The 18927-nt window shown below is 50.3% G+C and overlaps 1 protein-coding gene across 4 annotated transcripts in view; it reads right to left on the reverse strand.

Annotated features, from left to right (window-relative positions):
• KIAA0232 (KIAA0232 ortholog) overlaps positions 1-18927 on the reverse strand; it is a 68978-nt gene that overhangs the window by 24676 nt on the left and 25375 nt on the right. For all 4 annotated transcript variants that reach the window (XM_054688422.1, XM_037530508.2, XM_054688421.1 and 1 more), the window contains exon 3: positions 7198-7335. In XM_054688422.1, coding sequence (XP_054544397.1) covers positions 7198-7335 — 138 coding nt within the window. The remainder of the gene's footprint in view (positions 1-7197; positions 7336-18927) is intronic.

An 18927-nucleotide genomic window follows, 5' to 3' on the forward strand; every position in this document is an offset into this window, starting at 1 on the left:
GCTGCACCACCTGTGGGAACGCCGGTGCTATTTCTAGAGTTTGTGTGTTTTTCATTTTCCAGAATCTCGTTTCTGGATTCATCTCTTCTAAAATGCCTTGAATTTCTGCTGTGTGTGGGGTACGAGCGATAAGGGGCCTGATCAACACAACCCCGCTCTGGGCTCTGTCAGGACGGCCGTGCTCTGGTGAGGATGGAGCGGGTCGGGGTGAGACGCGGTAGCCACCGTCCTACTGCTTCCAGAATGTTCTCTGTATTTGCTCTCCAGCATCGCCCATAACCGCAATTCCTCCAGTGCCGCCCCATCCTCTCCCACCTCCGCTGTGACCTTGATCTCTGGCAGAAAACAAAGGCAAATGGACTTACGCTGCCCGCTGCCTCTCTGTGCTGCATGCAGCATTTCCGATGCTAGACTAGTGATCCCAAAGGCCAATCTTAGACGGAGACCTCATCTAGACTGGCTGTTCCCTACATGCTGGTCAGGCACTCCATCCGATCCTGGGGCCACTCACCCACATGACACCCAGTGGCACTCACCTGCCTGTTCTATTCTTGGGTGACAAAGGAAGCTTCTGGGTTTCTCCTAGGGCTGGCCACAGGTGCTACCGGAATCATTCACCTATCAAAGCCTCAGCTTCCACATATGGAAAACAGCCCAGAATAGCACCGACACGTATTCTAATAGCTTGTTGCGGGGTTTCCTGTATTGGCTCCTTAATTTCTTTTCTCTCCATTTACCATTTCTTCATTTTTGCTCTATTTTCTGGGAGATTTCCTCAGTTGTATCATCTAATCCTTTTATTGAATTTTTTCATTTCTTTAATTATGTTTAGGATTTTCAAGAGATCATCCTAGCACTTGAATGTTCCTTCTTTACAGCAACCTTTTCCTCAGAGAGGAATTCCCCAATTCTCAGCGTTCCGGCAGCCAGGCTGGAGAAGGATGGAGTTCGCCATCTTGCCAACCTCATTTAGCCTCCTTTCTCATTATGGTGCCACATGTTTTCCCTCAGAGGTGCCTGAGTCCCAAAGTCCAGAACCTGTCTGGTTCCATCTCTCCAGAGAGGACCTGCCAGGACAGGGAAAGTCTGTTATTCTGGCATCCCAATGACCCGTGCCTGCTGGCACTTACCCGAAGTGCTGTGGCACTTCCCATAGTCAACACAGGGGATCCTCACCCAGACACTAGCAGGTGCAACCTGTGCCCCCAGAAATACTACACCCCCTGGGCAGCACCCGCCACGCACAGAAGCCCAAGGTAGCCACGTGGTCACATCTCCATGCTCTCCCTGCCAAGGGGCGCACACATGTGAAGAACAATCTTGGATGCTCTAGTCCCAGCCACCATCTGACTGCAAAGGCAGGAGGCCAAGCAAGACCAGCAAAAGAACCTTCCCAGCCGAGCCCTTGCTCAGCCACACTCTGAGCAAGGAGAACAGCAGCTGCTGGAAGTCACCAGGCGCAGGCGCCCTGTCACACGGCAGCGAGCAGGACGGGAGCGAGCACACCTGGCTTCAGCTCTGCTGGCTCGTGGCGCTCTGACGCCTCCTCTGACTCCAGCCTGCAGAGTCAGAAGACGCGGGAGGGAAGCCCCTGGAATGACGGCCGGCAACAGCGCGTGGAGAATGCCTGTCGTTTCTACACTTGATGACTCGGTGGTTCTTAAAGTCTTTTTAAAATTTGGAAGGATGACAGTAAACAAAAGAGCACCCAGGGGGGCAGCTGGCCATGCCCACCGGAGTCCCCAGCGCCACAGGGAGTGGTACAGACGTGACCAGGCTGCGCAGCAGGAAGGGGTGGTCACACATGATGCAGAATGACCATTCCTGGCCTACTCACGCCATTTAAAAATTCTTAAAAACCCAAACAAAGAGCTGCCAGCGCCAAGGCACTGCTGGCAGGTGACCCTCATCCCTGCACACCAGGGAGCCACGCCATCCATGGACCAGCGCCTCCAGCTCTCCTGTCCACGCCGCTCCGGGTGACGACACAGAGGAAAGCGGGGCCTAACGGTGACCTACTATGCGCCAGGCAGGAAGCAACTAGCTCCCCGAGGACAGAAACCGTTACACTTGGTCACAGAGCAGAGAAGGTCGCACCCGCAGAGTGACTACCAAGCAGTCTGATTCACCAAGTTCAGAAAAGAGGACCGTTGCTGCACGCCACTCTCACGGGGTGACCGAGGCAGGGCCCCGCTGCTGTGTCAAGCTGGCCAGCGACACCCTCCTCCCACGCTCCTCATCTCTGAGGGGAGACGCCCACCTCAACGAGCTGGAGCTTTCCTGGTTCATCACAGCAGGTGGTGTTTTTCAGGACCTACGGAAAGACCATCTACTTCTCCCTTCACTTTCGAGACGGCCAATTCTTTTCCCTCCAGATATCCATGCTCCTCCTCACGACTAACGTCCTGAAGGAGGTTCGGGCACAGGCGCGTGGAGCTCTGGCTGAATGTGTGGCTGCCCTGCTTGTTACACTCACTGTCGAAGCTCCTCGCAGCAGAATTAGAGTCCTTTTTTTTTTTTTAAAGATTTATTTATTTACTTATTTGTTTGTTTATTTATACAAGCACTGGGTACAGTCAGAAGCGCGGGAGGGCGAGAGAATTCACCAGAGCCGGAGTGGGGAGCAGAGCAGGCAGACTGACGAAGTACACTGCTGAGGGGAGCAGCGGGCGGCAGGAGAGGTCTGCGCGCCATGTGGGACCCTCGCCCAGCGGCCGGGGATCGAACCAGCGCTGCAGAGGCTGCGGGCAGCTTCTCAGGCCCGTGCTCAACCGCTGCGCCACTAGGGGAGGCCCTCGAGTCCTTATTTTTAATCCAAAGTCTTCTTCAGGAAGCCACAGGTGAGCAGATAAGGAAGCAACGTATGTAAGGAAAGCCCACGCCTACCTTTTGCATCAGGTCCCCAGCTGTCATCAAATACAAGACCGTGACATCAGCTGATGGGGAAAACGCAAAAACAAACCACTATGGACTACACCAGCACCTGCAGCCAAAGTCTGTGCCTGGAACAGCCTGTGCGCCCAACCCAGGCTTGAGGAGGAGCACAGGGGTGGTGATGGGGGCATGGACGTCTTCCTGAAGCTTGACGCGGAGCTACACGAGCTAGCCTGTCCTCTGTGCCCCTCAAGCAAGCACATCCACCTGCTTTATCGAAACCTCCACTTAGCTCTCACCCAGGCAGCTCACACTCAAACCTTTGTTCGCACCATCCACGTAAACTAGCGGTGCTCCTATCGCCATTCCCTGAGTACAGGAAAACCCGTTGCTTACAGTTGCTCAGACTGAAAACCCTGGCTCGCTTCCTTGACTCTTCCCTTTTTCTCCAACTCACACCCACACCTGTCAGCTCTGTCTTCAAAATACACTTAGAATCCCACCAGCACTCCAAGCCACCTACCTTCTGGGCCCTGTGCTAGCCTGTTAATGGCTTCCTCGGAGTTGGCCCATGCCCTCTGGGCTCCTGCAGCCAGCACATCCTGTCAGCATGCAGGTCAGCTTATGCCACCCTCCAACACTTCACCCCAAGGAGAAGAGCTGAGTCCTCCTGCTCCTCCAGGTTTCCCAAAGCCTGGCCTCTCCTGGAGATGAGGCCTTCCGTCCTGGGCACACCGGTTGGCTCTGTCCTGTAGAAGGAGCACGGCACCACTGCTTACAAGGAGCCCAGGCACAGACTGGTGCCCTGTAGATTTTTAGCGCTCAATAAATGTTACTTACTGCCTTATTATCATCCAGAAACAGTTAAGTTCAAATGTCAGCATGTCTACATGATCAAAATTAACCTTGCAAATAAATGTCATGAAGTACTTTGCATGGCATTTGTATCTGTAACCCCGCACAGACCCCCAAAATAGCAGGATGCTGAGGCGGTAATGTACTCTTATTGGTGGGCTGAGCTGAATGTGAGGACACGAGCCACTCCAACAGCCACGCTCCACTGTGGCCGGTGGACGTCCCAAACACCACAGATTGCACCCACTGCCAGAGTAAGCAGCGGCAGGGTGACCTTCAAAACAAGCTTCACTGAAACAAGTTACCGTTGCATTCTAACTTCTAATCCTCAAACAGGGTCTTGCTAAGTTTCTAATCTAACCATTCCTAAATCAGGAGCTGAAAGACTAGCTTCAATTCAGTTTTAAGTAGCTCAATAAAGATAAAATAGAAATGCTAATTATTAAAAAAAAAAAAAAAAAAGCAAACAAAAAGCTTTAACTTTGAAGGGCTGAGGAAACAAGTTCTATGTCTCCTGAAGGGAGCACTGGGCCAGGCACGTGCCCTGTCCACTGCTAAAAGAAACTCTGTTTCTTTTGAGCCCACAGCTTGGGAAAGCATCACTTAACAAAAACACCACTGGGGAGGCTCTGAGTCACAGCGCCATTCCTCCTAGACAGATCCTAGCTACAATCAAAGTAAATGCAGAACATTCTAGAAAACGAAAACCTGGGGACCTGCATGTCATTTGCACGTGTAAGTGAAAGAGAACTCGTTAAGCGGTTTCAGCCAGGACCTAACAGCCAAGGCTGTGCCTAGGAGGACAGACACCACTGCCCGCCTGCAGGTCTCTGCAGGAGCTGCCCACAGCGCCCAGGTCAGGTAATGCATCACTGGGTTTCCACTCTGTCTGGCGTGTGGCTCAGATAAAGTACTGAGCCGAGAAGGCCAAGAGATGTGCTGTCCCATGGGGTGCAAGCCATCGCGAGGATGATGCGGGGGTGGAGTCCCATCACGAGGGTGCCCAAGGAAGCCAGACGCAGAGAGGATCTGCTACCTGGAGGCTTCCCTGTGCGGGCACACACACCCTGAAGTCCCGAGGTTACGCTGCACACACGGAGCACACCACACACATCATGGGCTCCACTGCTCTGCAGCAGTGACATCACCTTGTCCCTGCCTTGTGAAGATGCCATTAACATTTTTAGCTTCTGATGGGGATCAGGTGGTCTGACTGTACAGAGTGCGCTAGGAAGAGTTCCGTGACTGCGTGTGGACTGGGGGCGGAGCAGAACGGAGAGCTGTGACCCTGGCCCCAGCCTAGGAGCTGAGCAGCAAACCTCAGCAGGCCTCGCTGAGCCCACGTACAAGAGACCAGGCCCAGTCTCCTTACCTACATCAGGCCTCCCTGATTCATTCTTTCCATGAAGCTGCCAGACAGAGCCTAGACATCAAGCCCAGACACGAGGCTGGCCTGCCATTCGTGAGGGACCACGGGCTTCCTTCCTGTGGTGACAGACAGGTCTTGACAAGAGGGCTCTTTCCGGTTCCTGCTCTGGCCCCTCAAGGACAGGAGGCTGCCAGAGCCTGTGGGCGGAGGCACAGAAGGCGGTGGCATGACACAAGGTGTCAGTCCCACGTGCTCCCCAAGCTCCCTGGGCAGCTGCTGTCACGTCTTCCACTTTAATATAGTAAGATGTAATCACTATTATGAAAAGGAAATGCAACTTTTTCTCAATAAATAAGAGTAAGACAGGATAAATCTGCTTTGTTGGGCTTGCAAACAACCAAAGCCCCACAGGGCAACGGTTTCCCAAAAGCAGCCTCTGCAGAACCAGTGCCCTTGGAAGCCCCAGCCTCCACTGATCGGCTCTACCTTGCCCCGGCTTCCTCTCCGCGCCTCCCGCTCTCCAGCAGACACCCCTCAGCCCTCGGGCGGGGGGCTCCCGCCTCAGCAGAGAGGCGGGTCCACACTCCCTGTTCTTCCACGGTCGGTTCCAGCTGCCCCTGTTGCTGCTCAGCTCAACACTGGGCGCCGGCTGGAGTCATTACTCAGCAACCCTGGCCAAAGTAGAAATTAGAGCCTATTCGTGTCTTCCTCTCTCCGTGACTCAGCAGCTTCTTGGGTTTTGCTCAGAGAGTTTACCTGAAATAACCTATCACTTTTTGAAACCATCCGCATTCTGAATTCCTTTCAAATTCCAAATCACTTCTGCAAGCCGACTGCTTCTGTGTCAGGTAGAAAACACCTCTGGGGTAACTGTCCTCTGAGGACTGGCCATCACTCACAGGCCCTGCTGAAGGGGTGGCCTCCGGGCAGTCAGCCTCGTGCTACAGCTTATCAGTAAAGGCCGGACAGGATGAGATGAGATTTTAAAAAAAACAATCAATTCATTCAAGAGAAACTGAGCCATGGGCACGCGCTCTGCCCGGCGCAAGGCCATGAAAGCACAGGCACCTGCTGCCAGGGCCCCGAGGTGCACAGAGAGGGAAGACACAGAAGCCACGAGGCCCCGTGAGCACACGCCGGGAAATGGGCTCTCACGGGCAACTCTGGCCAGAGGACATGCTGCCGGGGCACTGGATGAGCTGTGCAAGGCACAGGCAGTGGGTGGAGCCAGACAGAACAAACGTCTACAGAGTACCAAAGGCAACGCAGCTGGCTACCCCAGCGTCAACCCACAGGCGCGCTTGGGGAGTTCCTGGAGGCCAGAAACGTCTCTGACAACCTGGATGAGTACTCTCAATGTGACCCTGCCCTCCAGAGGCCCTGAGGCCACACTAGCTCAGACAGCATGGTAAAGCAAAATACTTTTCTAAGTAGTTATGCTCTCAGAGATTACCATGTAGAGTAATAAAATAAGAATTCATAGTATTAAATAGGTTGACAATATTCTACAACTGTATTTTACCGTGCCAGAGGACGGAGGAAGTATTTTACACAAAGCGTCAAAAGATTAATAATTTTCCAAGAAACCAACAAAGTATGACTCATAAGTAAATACAGTATTCTTAAAATGTGACAACTGCTATCCCACTACGAGGGAGGCATCCAGAAGAAATCAACATAGAATACGGAAAATGCTACATTCGAAAGTATTGCAGACAGCAGAACAAAAGTCAAAAGCAATTTAAACATCCAGGAATAAAGATTATATTGGTATTAGGATATTATTTGATGAAATATAACTGATCCACTGAAAAGAATACAGGACACTGAGTAAGACGAACAATGCTACAATATTCAATGGATGTACAATATTAAATGGAAAAAAGGACAAAATTTTGAGTACATTCTAATTACAACAGCACACATGAAAGAACGTATTATATAAAAGTTTACATGGAAAAATACCACAAAGGAACAATGATAACGCTCACAAGACAGGGGCACACTAACCAGCAGCCAACTTGCTAAGTTTTGATGACGCTGTTGCAGAGGTGAGCTTTTTTGCCCTAATACGTGTCAGGAATGAGGGGTGAACTTACCTCATCAGAAGCCGATCGGAGACACTGGACAGCAGCCTGCTTTTTCATTTCTTCCAGAGTTAGATCGGAGCACTTTCTCTTACTCTTTCCCCATTTCTTATAAGCTCCTTTTTCCCAGCCCAGGAAGATGTCATTCTCCTACAAGAAGACCACACAGGGTAAATGAGCAAGATGGAAGCCTCCCACACGGTCGCTTTCGTCGCACTCACATACACCCCACTGCCAAATAGCTTCACTCACAAAACGGAGCACACGTAAACGAAGAGGCACAGAAACTGGAAGTGCTTCAGAACAACCCGTTTGATCAGCATCCCTTTTTCAAGTTGTAACATACGTGATTTATGACCTTGAGATGACCCACCTGTATGCAGTGACGCAGACATCTGCGCATAAATGAAAGCAGCGTCATTTAAACTTCAGTATGGGGCATCCCTGGTGGCACAGGGGTCAAAGACAGCGCTATAAAGCTATGGCCAGCCAATGCAGCACCAGTTCGACTCCCGGTCAGGGAAGCGACCCACACAGCGCAGCAAACCTTTCCTGTCTCCCCACTGCTCCCCTCAGCAGTGGGTTTCAGTAGACCCAACTGTTCTGCTCCCCACTCTCTCTGGTAAATTCTCTCACCCTCCCGCACATCTGGCCTGTACCCTGGTTCTTGTGTAAATAAATAAATCTTTAAAAAAGAGAAAAATTTGGCCTCCCCGGTGGCACAACGGGTTGAGCACTGCACTGTGAAGCTGTCCACAGCCTCTGCAGCGCGGGTTCGATTCCCGGCTGGCCAGGGAGAATCCCACATGGCACGGCAGAACTCTCCTGTCTCGCCCGCTGCTCCCCTCAGCAGTGTCCTCCGTCCATGTACCTGTTCTGCTCCCCGCTCTCTCTGGTGAATTCTCTTACCCTCCGGTGCCTCTGACCTGTACCCCAGTTCTTATATAAATAAATAAATCTTTTAAAAAAATTAATTCATTTTAAGATTCAATCACCTACCATCGATTATCTAACCCAATCTGTGCTTTGATCCAGTGCATTAAAATTACATTTATGCCTCCAGATAAGTGAGGGAGGAAGAGCCTCCTTCCACACGCATCATAAGCAGCACTCATTATACTTAGTTTCTTGGGCATGTCTGCAGATCTTTAAACCTGAAAGACACATTTTCTGTGTGAGTAGCATTAATTACCTCTCCAAGGGGAAAATGTGCTGGATGGTCAAATAAGACCTATCAGTGTACATCCATTTATCTAACAAATTTAGCTGGACCACACCCAAAACCTCACACTTCTTATCAATGGTGTCTTCCGGAGATAGGGCGCCTGCTGTACAGGAACAGAGGGCAACCTTAACAATGCAGAGCTGAAGGTTTCTGAAGTCAGAGAAAACTTATAATTTCCTCTATTGTTCACAGCATACGTGACAAGGAAGAACAATTATTTGTGCAATTATTGAAAACAGGCACCCTCCTGCTACACTCATAATTAGCACACATTTTACTTCGTTCCTGGGGCATGTTGAACCTCATCTTTGTTTGAGCTGCTGAGACCAGCGCTTTCTCTGAGCATTATAAACATGCTTCTCTGCTGAAGCTACCCTATAGCACATTCAAAGGTCCTAATAAAGTTTCACCACATAGAGAGAAGAGATTTTCAAAATCTATACGGACATGTGGCTCTTCTTTGAGGGCAGTCTGACAGTACTTATCAAACAACTTAAACATTTACATCTACTTTTGATCCAATAATTCTACTTCTGGGAATTTATCCTAAGGAAATAATCGCCAAAGTGTGCACAGATCTAACTACAGTGATGTTGATCGTATAGTTGGTCAATAATGGCAAACATGTAAACAAACTAAATGTCAAAAAGGACTTGGTTAAATAAGTTATGATTCATCCAGGTAATAAGACAGCATAGCCACTGAAAGAGTTAGGAAGTTTATTTTCTGCCACAGCAAGTTATTTACAATATAGAGGAAAAATGGTTTCAACAGCATCCTCTCATTTTTGCCTTGAACACACCCACCACTAGTGGGCATTAAAAGGTCTGAGAAAAATATACCTGCAGGTCACCAAGGAGCTTGTCTCTTGGTAACTAGGGGTAAGCGACTATGATTATTTTTCTGGCTTTTCTTGTCATTAGGTCATCTCCTTTAATAGTCATGAGCTTTTGTTTGCCTAATGGAAAACTTCGAAGTCAACAGAAACAAGAGAGGCTGGAGGTCTTCACCAGAACAGGTGTCTGGCGCTAGCACTGCATTTCCCGCCTGGCAGGAAGCTTAAGCTTCCTCCATCCACCCATCCCGCAAGCAATGACGCGTCCACTCTGTGGCACCAGGGGCGGAAAGACGGACACAACGCAGCCCCTGCCCACCAGAGGCGCCGGCTAGACAGGCAGACAGGCTCAGAGCACACAGCACAGCCCGATGCGAGCCGCAGAGGTCTAGGGAGGCGCTGCGGGGAACCCGAAGGCACGCCCTCTTCTGGGCCTGGCGGGGAAGCAAAGCCTTCCTCCCAAGGAGGGCCGGGTCACCAAAGCAGCACCTTAGCACGCGAACAGGTCTGAGACAGAATGGGGAGGGAAAATCAGGTAAAAGAAACAAAGGCCTAGAGCAAGGGACAGCAAGCTTTTTCTGTAAAGGGTCAAATATTTTAAACAGGCCAAAAGGATAAACCAAAGATATAATGGAAGTACTTTTACCAGAAAAAAGAAAAATAATGCTTCATAAATTTTTTATTGTGAAGTTCAAACTGTACCTTAGTACCTTTTTTTTTTTTTGGTAATACAAGTCTCCCAATGAGAATGGGATTCTTTTTGGAGGTGAGATAACACTTGCTAAGTTGGGATTCAAAGTGTTCCCTATCATTAAAATCAATTACAAATGCTCATCTACTAATGCTCACTTTGAAATAATAGCTTTACCAATATAATTTACATACCATAAAATTTACTCTTCTAGGGCCTCCCTGGTGGCGCAAGGGGCTAAGCACCACACTATCAAGCAATTCACAGTCTTTGCAGCACAAGTTCGATCCCCAGTTGGCCAGGGAGCAACCCACATGGCACAGCAGACCTCTCTTGACCTGCCCGCTGCTCCCCTCAGCAGTGTATTTCAGTCAGTCTGCCTATTCTGCTCCCCATTCTGTCTCTGGCAAATTCTCTCACCCCCCACATCTCTGGCCTGTACCCCAGCTCTTGTATGCATAAATAAATCTTTAAAAAAAATTTACTCTTCTAAGTGTACAAGTTGGTGGTTTTAGGATAATACACAGGGTTGTGCAATAATCACCACTATCTAATTTTAAAACATTTCATCATCCCAAAAAGAACCCCCGTGCCTATCAGCAGTCACTTCCCCTCGCCCCTCTCTCGCTAGATCCTTCAGCGTCTGACTTCTTGCACGCTGTGTAGTGTTTGAAGGCTCAACCCCAAGTGGCAGGAATCGCTGCTCATGACTCGTGAAGACTGAGGATCGGCCCGCTGCAGGGACGTGCTGGCGTTTGCCACTGACAGGTATTTAGGTCGTTTCTGTCTCCTGGCTGCTACTACTGCTGCTCTAAATGCTCATAAGCAGCTTTTGGTGGACATGTATTTTCAGTTCTTTTGGTGACTTAGGGGAATTGCTGGGTCACATGCTAACTCTGTTCAACCTTTTGAAGAACTGCCAGCTGTTGCCCAAAGCAGTTGCACCACTTTATAATCACACCATGTATGTGTCCGGCTTCCAATTTCTCTGCATCATCAACATTTGTTGCAGTCACCCCAGCAGGTGACGCCACCTCATTGTGGTTCTGATTCCCCAACGACCAGTGGCACTGAGCACCCTGTCATGTGCTCGCTGGCCATTTGGGTGTCTCCTCTGACTGTATTTAACTCCTTTGCCTTTTTAAAATCAGGCTGTCTTTTCATCTTTGAGTTGTAGTTCTTTGGTGTGGATACACACTGCTCGTCAGATATGTAACTTGCAAATATTTTCTTCAATTCGATGAACTTTTTTTTGATGATGTCCTTTGAAGCGTGAAAGTTCTTCATGGGGATGAAATGTCGATGTCTTCTTTGACTACCTGGACTTCGGTTTCATATCTAAGAAATCATTACTTAATCCAAGTAATCCAATAAATCCAGAGATTCACTGCTATATTTTCTTCTTTGAATTTTAAAAGTTTCAACTCTTCACACTTGGGTCTGCAGTCAAAGGCCAGCGGCACCTGATGCAGCCCGCACTGAGCCTGCAGGTCGGTAGGGGGCGCTGCCATCTTGATGACAGTAAGTCTCCTGATCACGAACCTGGGGTGGGTTTTACCACTTTTTAGGTCTTTGGTTTGTTTGCTTTCAATGATGATTTATAGTTCTTTGTGTCCAAGCACTATACTTCTTTTGTTAACATATTCCTAAATATTGTACTCTTTTTGATACTATTATAGGATTTCCTATATATAAAATCATGTTGTATGTGAACAGAGACCACTTAGTTCTTCCTTTTCAATCTGGATGTCTTTTTTAACCTCACTGCCCTGTTAATGCTGATTTATAGGATTTCATGTATTTCATCTCCACACACAAACAGATATTGCCAAAACTGATCCTAATCCACAGATGAGTTTAACTGAACATACTAATTGCTTAGAGGACATTTACAAAATCCCATTATTTGCTCTTGATGTTTGCTTTTTAGCATCATTAAATTGCAGATTAATCACAAGTGAAAGTCAGGGGAAGTTCTCAGTTGAACGCTTAAATCAACTGTGAAAGGCACATCCGGTGCACAGTGTGAGGGTGTGGAAGTGCTGCGGGACCGCAGTGTGGCTGTGGACAAACACCCACTGCACACGTGTATGGGATGCAGATTTTGCTTCTAGTTTTAGCTTCTGGACAGAACGACAATGTGCAAGGCACCTTGACTCCGTGACTCCGTGCTAGTTAGAATGACCCGCCTGCACCGTCAACTGTGATACTCTCCTCTGGTCGTGTAACTTCCAGCTGACTTCAGTGAGAAACACAGTTCTCCAGTCCGCAGCTCGGTGAAGCCCCAGCACACGAGATCACCTTCCCGCACTCTGGCTTCCCACATGCTGTGCTTGTGCACGTCCTTATTCTCCTGCCCTCCTGGTTTCAGTCACCGTGCACACAGTCAGGCGCAGCCTAAGACACGCTCCGAGAAAGGCACTGCGGGGCGATGTCATCAGGCAAGCGGCAGAGGCACGCGTTCTCCACACCATGCTTCTCCACTTCACTGGCACAGCAATGCTGGAGGGCACTGGGGAGGGCATGCCGGCAGGGGAGCTGGGCCTGCTGTGACTTGCATTGGGTCTTGGAGTTCAAAGGCTGAGCGCGCCATGAAATTACTAAACAACAGGAATGTGGGGCCACCATCACGCACACTGCAGCCGGTGCTGACGAGACATCCTGCAGCAGGCCCTGTGTTATGACGTATTCATCAATAGCACTGAACTGATCATCAGATTTTGGAAGAACGAAGCATGAAAAAGTTTCAAGATATTACTATTTTACTTCTTGTGCTTCAGTCTCCAATTGTTGTTAATGATAAGCCCACTTAAATGAACTGCACTGAAGCAAAACACACAAAAACAAGGCCACACACTGGACTGACAACGTGAGAGCGAGCCTCCCGGGGCTCCACCCTGAGCTGCCCTCAACAGCCGCCACGCAGGACTTGCTAATTCAGCCTCCCCGGGAACTTAACAGAATGTAAGGACACGATGAGAATGGACTACGTAGCCAATGTAACCACAGGATATTTTACCTCCATACTTGTTTTTAACTTGTAAAAAATAATTTTCCAGGGCCTCCTCTGGTAGCGCAGCGGTTGAACGCTGGGCTGCAAGGCTGCCTGCAGCCTCTGCAGCGCCGGTTCGTTCCCCGGCCGCCAGCAAGGGTCCCACAAAAAAAAAAAAAAAAAAAAAAATTCCAGTAGGTTCTTCATATTGCCCCTAAATCTACCTAATCTCTATGAAACAGAGGCGGACAGGGCAGCCAGGCAGGAGGCCAGATGGAAGGACGGAACAGTCGCCCGTCTGCCTGGGTTCTGAGGCAAGAGCCGCCAAAAAGCCCCAAAAGGCCAAAAGCCAATGTCAAGGGCTCCAACAGTACAGCACCCACACAATGGGGGCCTGCAACTAGGGCCTAACAGAGGACGGGTCAGTCTGTGGGTCCTACCCGTGCACAGCCTCAAGAGCGCCCGGGCTCCAGGAACAACCACCACGGGGTTTATTTTACCAACAGGGAACAAAGAGCTCATAGTATTCACAATGGCGCTGCCTCACCCAGAGAGCATCAGTGATGGTTGCCACAGGTCACCCGGAGAGCTGGACAGCAACGGCCAGTAGGGATGGTCACTACTGGTCTCTCAGAGGCGGTGTCAGAGACACCCAGTGTTAACAGCTTTTTGTGAGTTGTTGGGTGACACCAACAACAAACGAAATAATTTTCCTGGAAGTACTTAGTATTGTCCCTAAATTTAGCTAACCTCTACACAGAATACGCCATGTGTACCCATAAATGTGTGTAAGTTGCTTAAAATAAAGTCCACTTAGACATAAACACAAATATGTGCCAAATATTATTCAATAAACTTAGTATAATCAAATATGAATTTTCAAAGTCATAATCTTAAAGACGGAACACACACAGCAAGTCCCCGGAAAGTCCGCCGAGGCCCATCTCAGCACGCGAGGCCTTCCCCAGGCGCTGCTCCAGCCCACCGTGAGGCCGCGCTGGGCAGGATTCTCAGCGACTCGCCCTCGCTCTCGTCTATCCAGAAAGGCAGCTGCGAGCTGGAGGGAGAAAAGGAGCGCGGCCCTCGGCAGCAGCTGCCCCAGGCGGTGCCCCCTGGCCACCCCGCCTGCCTGCCCTGGCCCTTCTGCACGGAGTCCTGAACCACCAGGCCGCGACCTGCCCGAGAGGGAACGCAGATGAGCACGTTCGGCCCCGCCGGCTCCAGCAAGCGGCTGAGAGAGCAGCCGACACCCGGCACGAGTCACTGGAGGCGGGCGCCCGTGCTCCGGCGGGCGGCGCTGGGAACGGGATGCTACAGCAGGCGGGCTGGCCATCATTTGCCCTCTGCCCACTGCGGGCTGGCTGCAAGGCACTGACAGGGCAGCCTCGGGAGAGACGGGAGAGGGGGACCCTAGGGGACAGCTGGCAGAGGGGCAGGGCCGACGCCCGTGACCCCGTGAGTCCTGATTCAAACCAAGCTGGGGCCAGCCCTCCTTCCAGAATCTCAGTTACGTGACATATTTTTCCTCCTGAAGCCAATTTAGGCCACTGTTTGCTTTTTTGCTTATGACTAAAAGATATCATTAAATTAGAGGGCAAGTCTCAGTAACAATCCACTCCTCATGCTCCAAAGAACGATCTGCCTGTGAAAAGCAAGCAGCTCTAGTCAAACTGGCCCAATGTCAGTAGCTCCACCATTCCTTTTCCCGGGGGCTCCGCTGGGCCTCCTTCTGCCCACAGGGACAATTTTCTCACTGGCCACCTGCCTGCGGCTGCCCAGCCAGCACCCACCACCACCTGAGTGCCCACTGGGGTGCGGGCGTGGGCAATGGGGCGGCTCTGGGTCTCGGAGGTGAGCCCCTGGGAGGGCGCCGGCTCTCCCAGGTCTGTTCCTGCCCCCCACCCCAGCCTGCACCTCCTCTCTTCCAGCCCTTCCCATTCCGTGACCTCGGTCACAGTCCAGGACCCACGCGCTCACGGGCCCCCGAGGGGCGGCATCTCCCCGGGACCGCCCCGTCGCCTCTCTGCCAGGCACAACATTCATGAGGTAACTAAAAAGCAATAACGTGTGTTTACACTATTCAACACGCATATTCAAAAGCTTTTCTGTACCCCGTGGAAAATACCTCCCAAGCTCAATGCGGATGATTCGAGGAACGTTTACTCGCGTGCCGTCATGACTTCCAGCTCCACACTCACTTCATCTTGTGCTCCTTTTGTATAAACTGCACTGAACTGGGGATAAGTGGGTGCGACACAGCAAATGCAGCGAAGCGCTCGAGAAACTAGGACGGGTGAGGTGTCCGCAGCGGCACTCCTGGAGGCCGGCGATGGCGGCCCCACACACGCGGCACCCGGGTGCCAAGTGGGCTGAAGGAGTCAACAAGCTCTGTTGAGTCCAGTCGTACCCAGCACTCAGGACCAGGATTCTCATTCAACCTTTGGGCAAGACAGATGTGCAGAGCGCAGCTGCAGCCCTAGAGCAGCGGACCGAGCTAGCAGACAGCACTCAGCTAGGGAATTAAAATGACAACAAAGCTGCGCAGTCAGAGCAGTGAGGGCGGTGGTACAGACACAAGGAACATGCATCAGAGCCCAGAAACAGGCCTGACACACAAAGTCGGGGTGCAAAGTGGTGCCCTGCGGAGACAGCAGGGTGGTTACTTCGAAACCAGACAGACTTTCACCATACACTCCAGCAGCGGCAGCCCTGGGGTTTACTCAACAGAGCGGGGAGCTCAGGCCCACACCAAGGCCGGCACAGAGAGCTGCAGAGCAGCTTGCACGGCCACCGACACCTGGACATGTCTTTTACTACATGACCAGAGCCATAGGCTGGCCCGAGGGCCAATAGGCATTACTCAGCAGTCAAAAGAAATGACGCCCAAGGCATGAAAAGACGCGAAGCACCTTAAACGCACATTACCAAGGGAAAGACGCCAACCTGGAAAGGCTTTGACTCTGACTTCAATTCTATGACATTCCAGAAAGGCAAACTATGAAGGCTGTTAAAAAACAATCTGTAGTTCCGGGAGCCAGGGGAGGAAGGAATGCACAGGTGGAACACGGGACTTTCAGAGCCGTGAAGCGACTCAGCATGCTACCCTAACGACAGATGCCACCCATCTGTCCACACCACAGAACGGACATCATGAGGCGTGAACCCGGAAGCCAGCTATGGACGCGGGGGGATGTGACGCATCAAAAAGTATGTTTATCTAATGTAACCAGCTGGCAGGGACTGCTGATAAAGGGAGAGGCGAGACACACGTCAGGGGAGGGCATAAATGGGAAATCTCTGTACCTTGCTGTGAATCTAAAATTTGCTTTTAAAAATGAAATATTAAAAAAAAAAAAAGGGGGGGAACAACGGTGGGCAGACCAGCTGCCCTGCCAGGACTACCCAAAAATGCCAGGTGAAAACCAGGCCAAACGAGCTGCACCATGCCTGTGCTAAGGCCGTAGGCCCTGCTGGGGCACCGAGACCTTGAGGAGACAGGAGGCAGCTGCAGAGGCGCTGACACCGGAGGCTGCACCCCCTCAGGAAATGCCCCCGTTCAAGGTCCAGGGCAAACGGCTCCAGGAAAGTGGCCCTGATGTGGCGCAGACAGCAAGTGAGCTGGGGGCAGGCTCTCAGGGCTGCAGAGAGGAATAAGGGATGCCAGTGCCAGGACCCCCGGGGGCGGGGGCAGAGGCCGCTCTCAGCCCCTCCCTCGCCCCAGACAGGCTGGAACTCCACGGCAGTGCGGGCCCCAGTGGGCTTCTGTGTGGATGGTCAAGTTCTATGTTTCTATCTGGGTTTAGTGATATATGAACGATGTTGGTAAGAATTCACCAATTTGTACCCTTTTCTGTATATACGTTATACGACAACAAAATGTTTAAGGAAAAATCCTCCTTTCATTTTTTTTTTTTTTAAAAGATTTATTTGCTTATTTGTACAAGCACTGGGTACAGTCAGAAGCGCGGAGTGCGAGAGAATTCACCAGAGCCAGAGCGGGGAGCAGAGCAGGCAGAAGGACCGAAGTACACTGCTGAGGGGAGCAGCGGGCGGCAGGAGAGGTCTGCGCGCCATGTGGGACCCTCCTCCGGTGGCCGGGGAGCAGCCGGGGATCGAACCAGCGCTGCAGAGGCTGCGGGCAGCTGTGCAGCCCAGCGCTCAACCATTGCGGGGAGGCCCCTCTCCTTTCATTTTTATGCAGGATGCATGGGTGCATCGTACCGCTGTTCTGGGCGTCCTGCCCCCTAAACAACCTACAGCACCCAGGTTGAGAGACTATTATGAAAGGACAGAGCTGGAGAAGGTTAACAAAGACAAAACTTGCAGAAAAAGCAAAGCAAGCAAAACCATGAGTGAGAACACCAGTGAATGTTCTATTTATTTTTTATTTTTATATATATATTTTACATCATTGTTAATTTTTTGTTCTATTTCTTTAAAGCTCAACTCTTAGAAAGCAGCACAATCAAATAATACTCCCTAAACTTTAAGAGGTTGAAACTTCCTAAAAAAAGGAAGTGCAGTTCTGTACACAGGCATTCGAGACCTTCCTTTCAATGGCCCAGCACCCTAATGACTCCAGATGGTCTTTGGGGAGCCATGCTCACCACAGTCCTGGCGGTTCCAGGTAGCCCAGCCACCAAAGACCCTCATCTTAGTATAAGGTCAGGGACATGGCCATGACCAAGCTCTCCTACTGGGAGGAGATACCTGCTCTTCTTCCTGAGCTAGCAAAAATCAGAAAGTCAGCTTACAGCAGGAAAGGGGAGAGTGAAGCTTGAATAAAGCAACAGAGAAGACAGGCTTCAAGATGGGGCACTGGAATGTAAACTCACACAGCTACTATGGAAACAGTATATGGAATCCTCAGAAAATTTACAAATACCATATGACTCAGTTTTCCACTTCTGGGTACTTATATGAAAGATAAAAAAAAACACTGATTTGAAAAGATAGCTGTACACCTACGTTCACTGCAGCACGATTCACAATAACCACGCCATGGAGACAAGGTAAGGGCCCACGAACGAAGAGGTGTGACACACATACGATGGAATACTATACAGCAATGAAAAGGCAAACTTTGGTCATTTGTGGTAACAGATGGACCCTGAAGGAATTATCCTAAGTTAAAAAGTCAGACATAGAAAGACAAATACCATATTATTTCCCTTGTATGTGAAAGATAAAGAAACTAAGTAAAATGAACAAACAAAACAAAAAAACCAAACTCAGACACAGAGAACAGACTGGTTGTCACCAGATAGGAAGGTTGGGGGGGAGGGGGGAAGCTAGCCCATGGGGTCAACTGCATGGTGATGGAAGAAAACCAGACACTTGATGATCAGGATGTAGTTCACAAAGACGTGGAACAACAATGCCGAATACCTGGAACGCAATATTATAAAGTAATGTTACTTCAATACAAATTTGGGGGGGGGGGAAGCTGCTTGAAACTTCTGACCCTGGGCCGTTAATGATTCTATTAAAGGACCCAGATCAAGCTGCCACTGAGGCAGCCATACCACCTGGACATTCATGTTTTCTTTTTTTAAAGATAGATTTATTTATTTATTTATACAAGCACTGGGTACAGTCAGAAGCGCTGGAGGGTGAGAGAATTCACCAGAGCCAGAGCGGGGAGCAGAACAGGCAGAGCGATGAAATACACTGCTGAGAGGAGCAACAGGCGCCATGTGGGACCCTCGCCAGCGGCCGGGGATTGAACCGGCACTGCAGAGGCTGCGGGCAGCTTCGCAGCCCAGCGCTCAACCGCTGCGCCACGGGGGGAGGCCCTGGACATTTATGTTTTAAACCAATGCTGCTACCCCGTGCACCAGCTGTGTGACCCGGGACCGCCTACAGTCTCTCACATGTAACTTGCCTTAAAAGTAGTGTGCTGCATTTACTGGAAAGATGACGGACTAATACAGTCTTAGTAAGGCAATTATATAACATATTGACCACCAGAACTGCACATTTTTGATTATCTGTTTAGA

The sequence above is a fragment of the Talpa occidentalis genome, unplaced genomic scaffold, assembly GCF_014898055.3.
Source record: "Talpa occidentalis isolate TD23 unplaced genomic scaffold, MPIMG_talOcc4v2.1 talOcc4.6, whole genome shotgun sequence".
Classification (NCBI taxonomy): domain Eukaryota; kingdom Metazoa; phylum Chordata; class Mammalia; order Eulipotyphla; family Talpidae; genus Talpa; species Talpa occidentalis.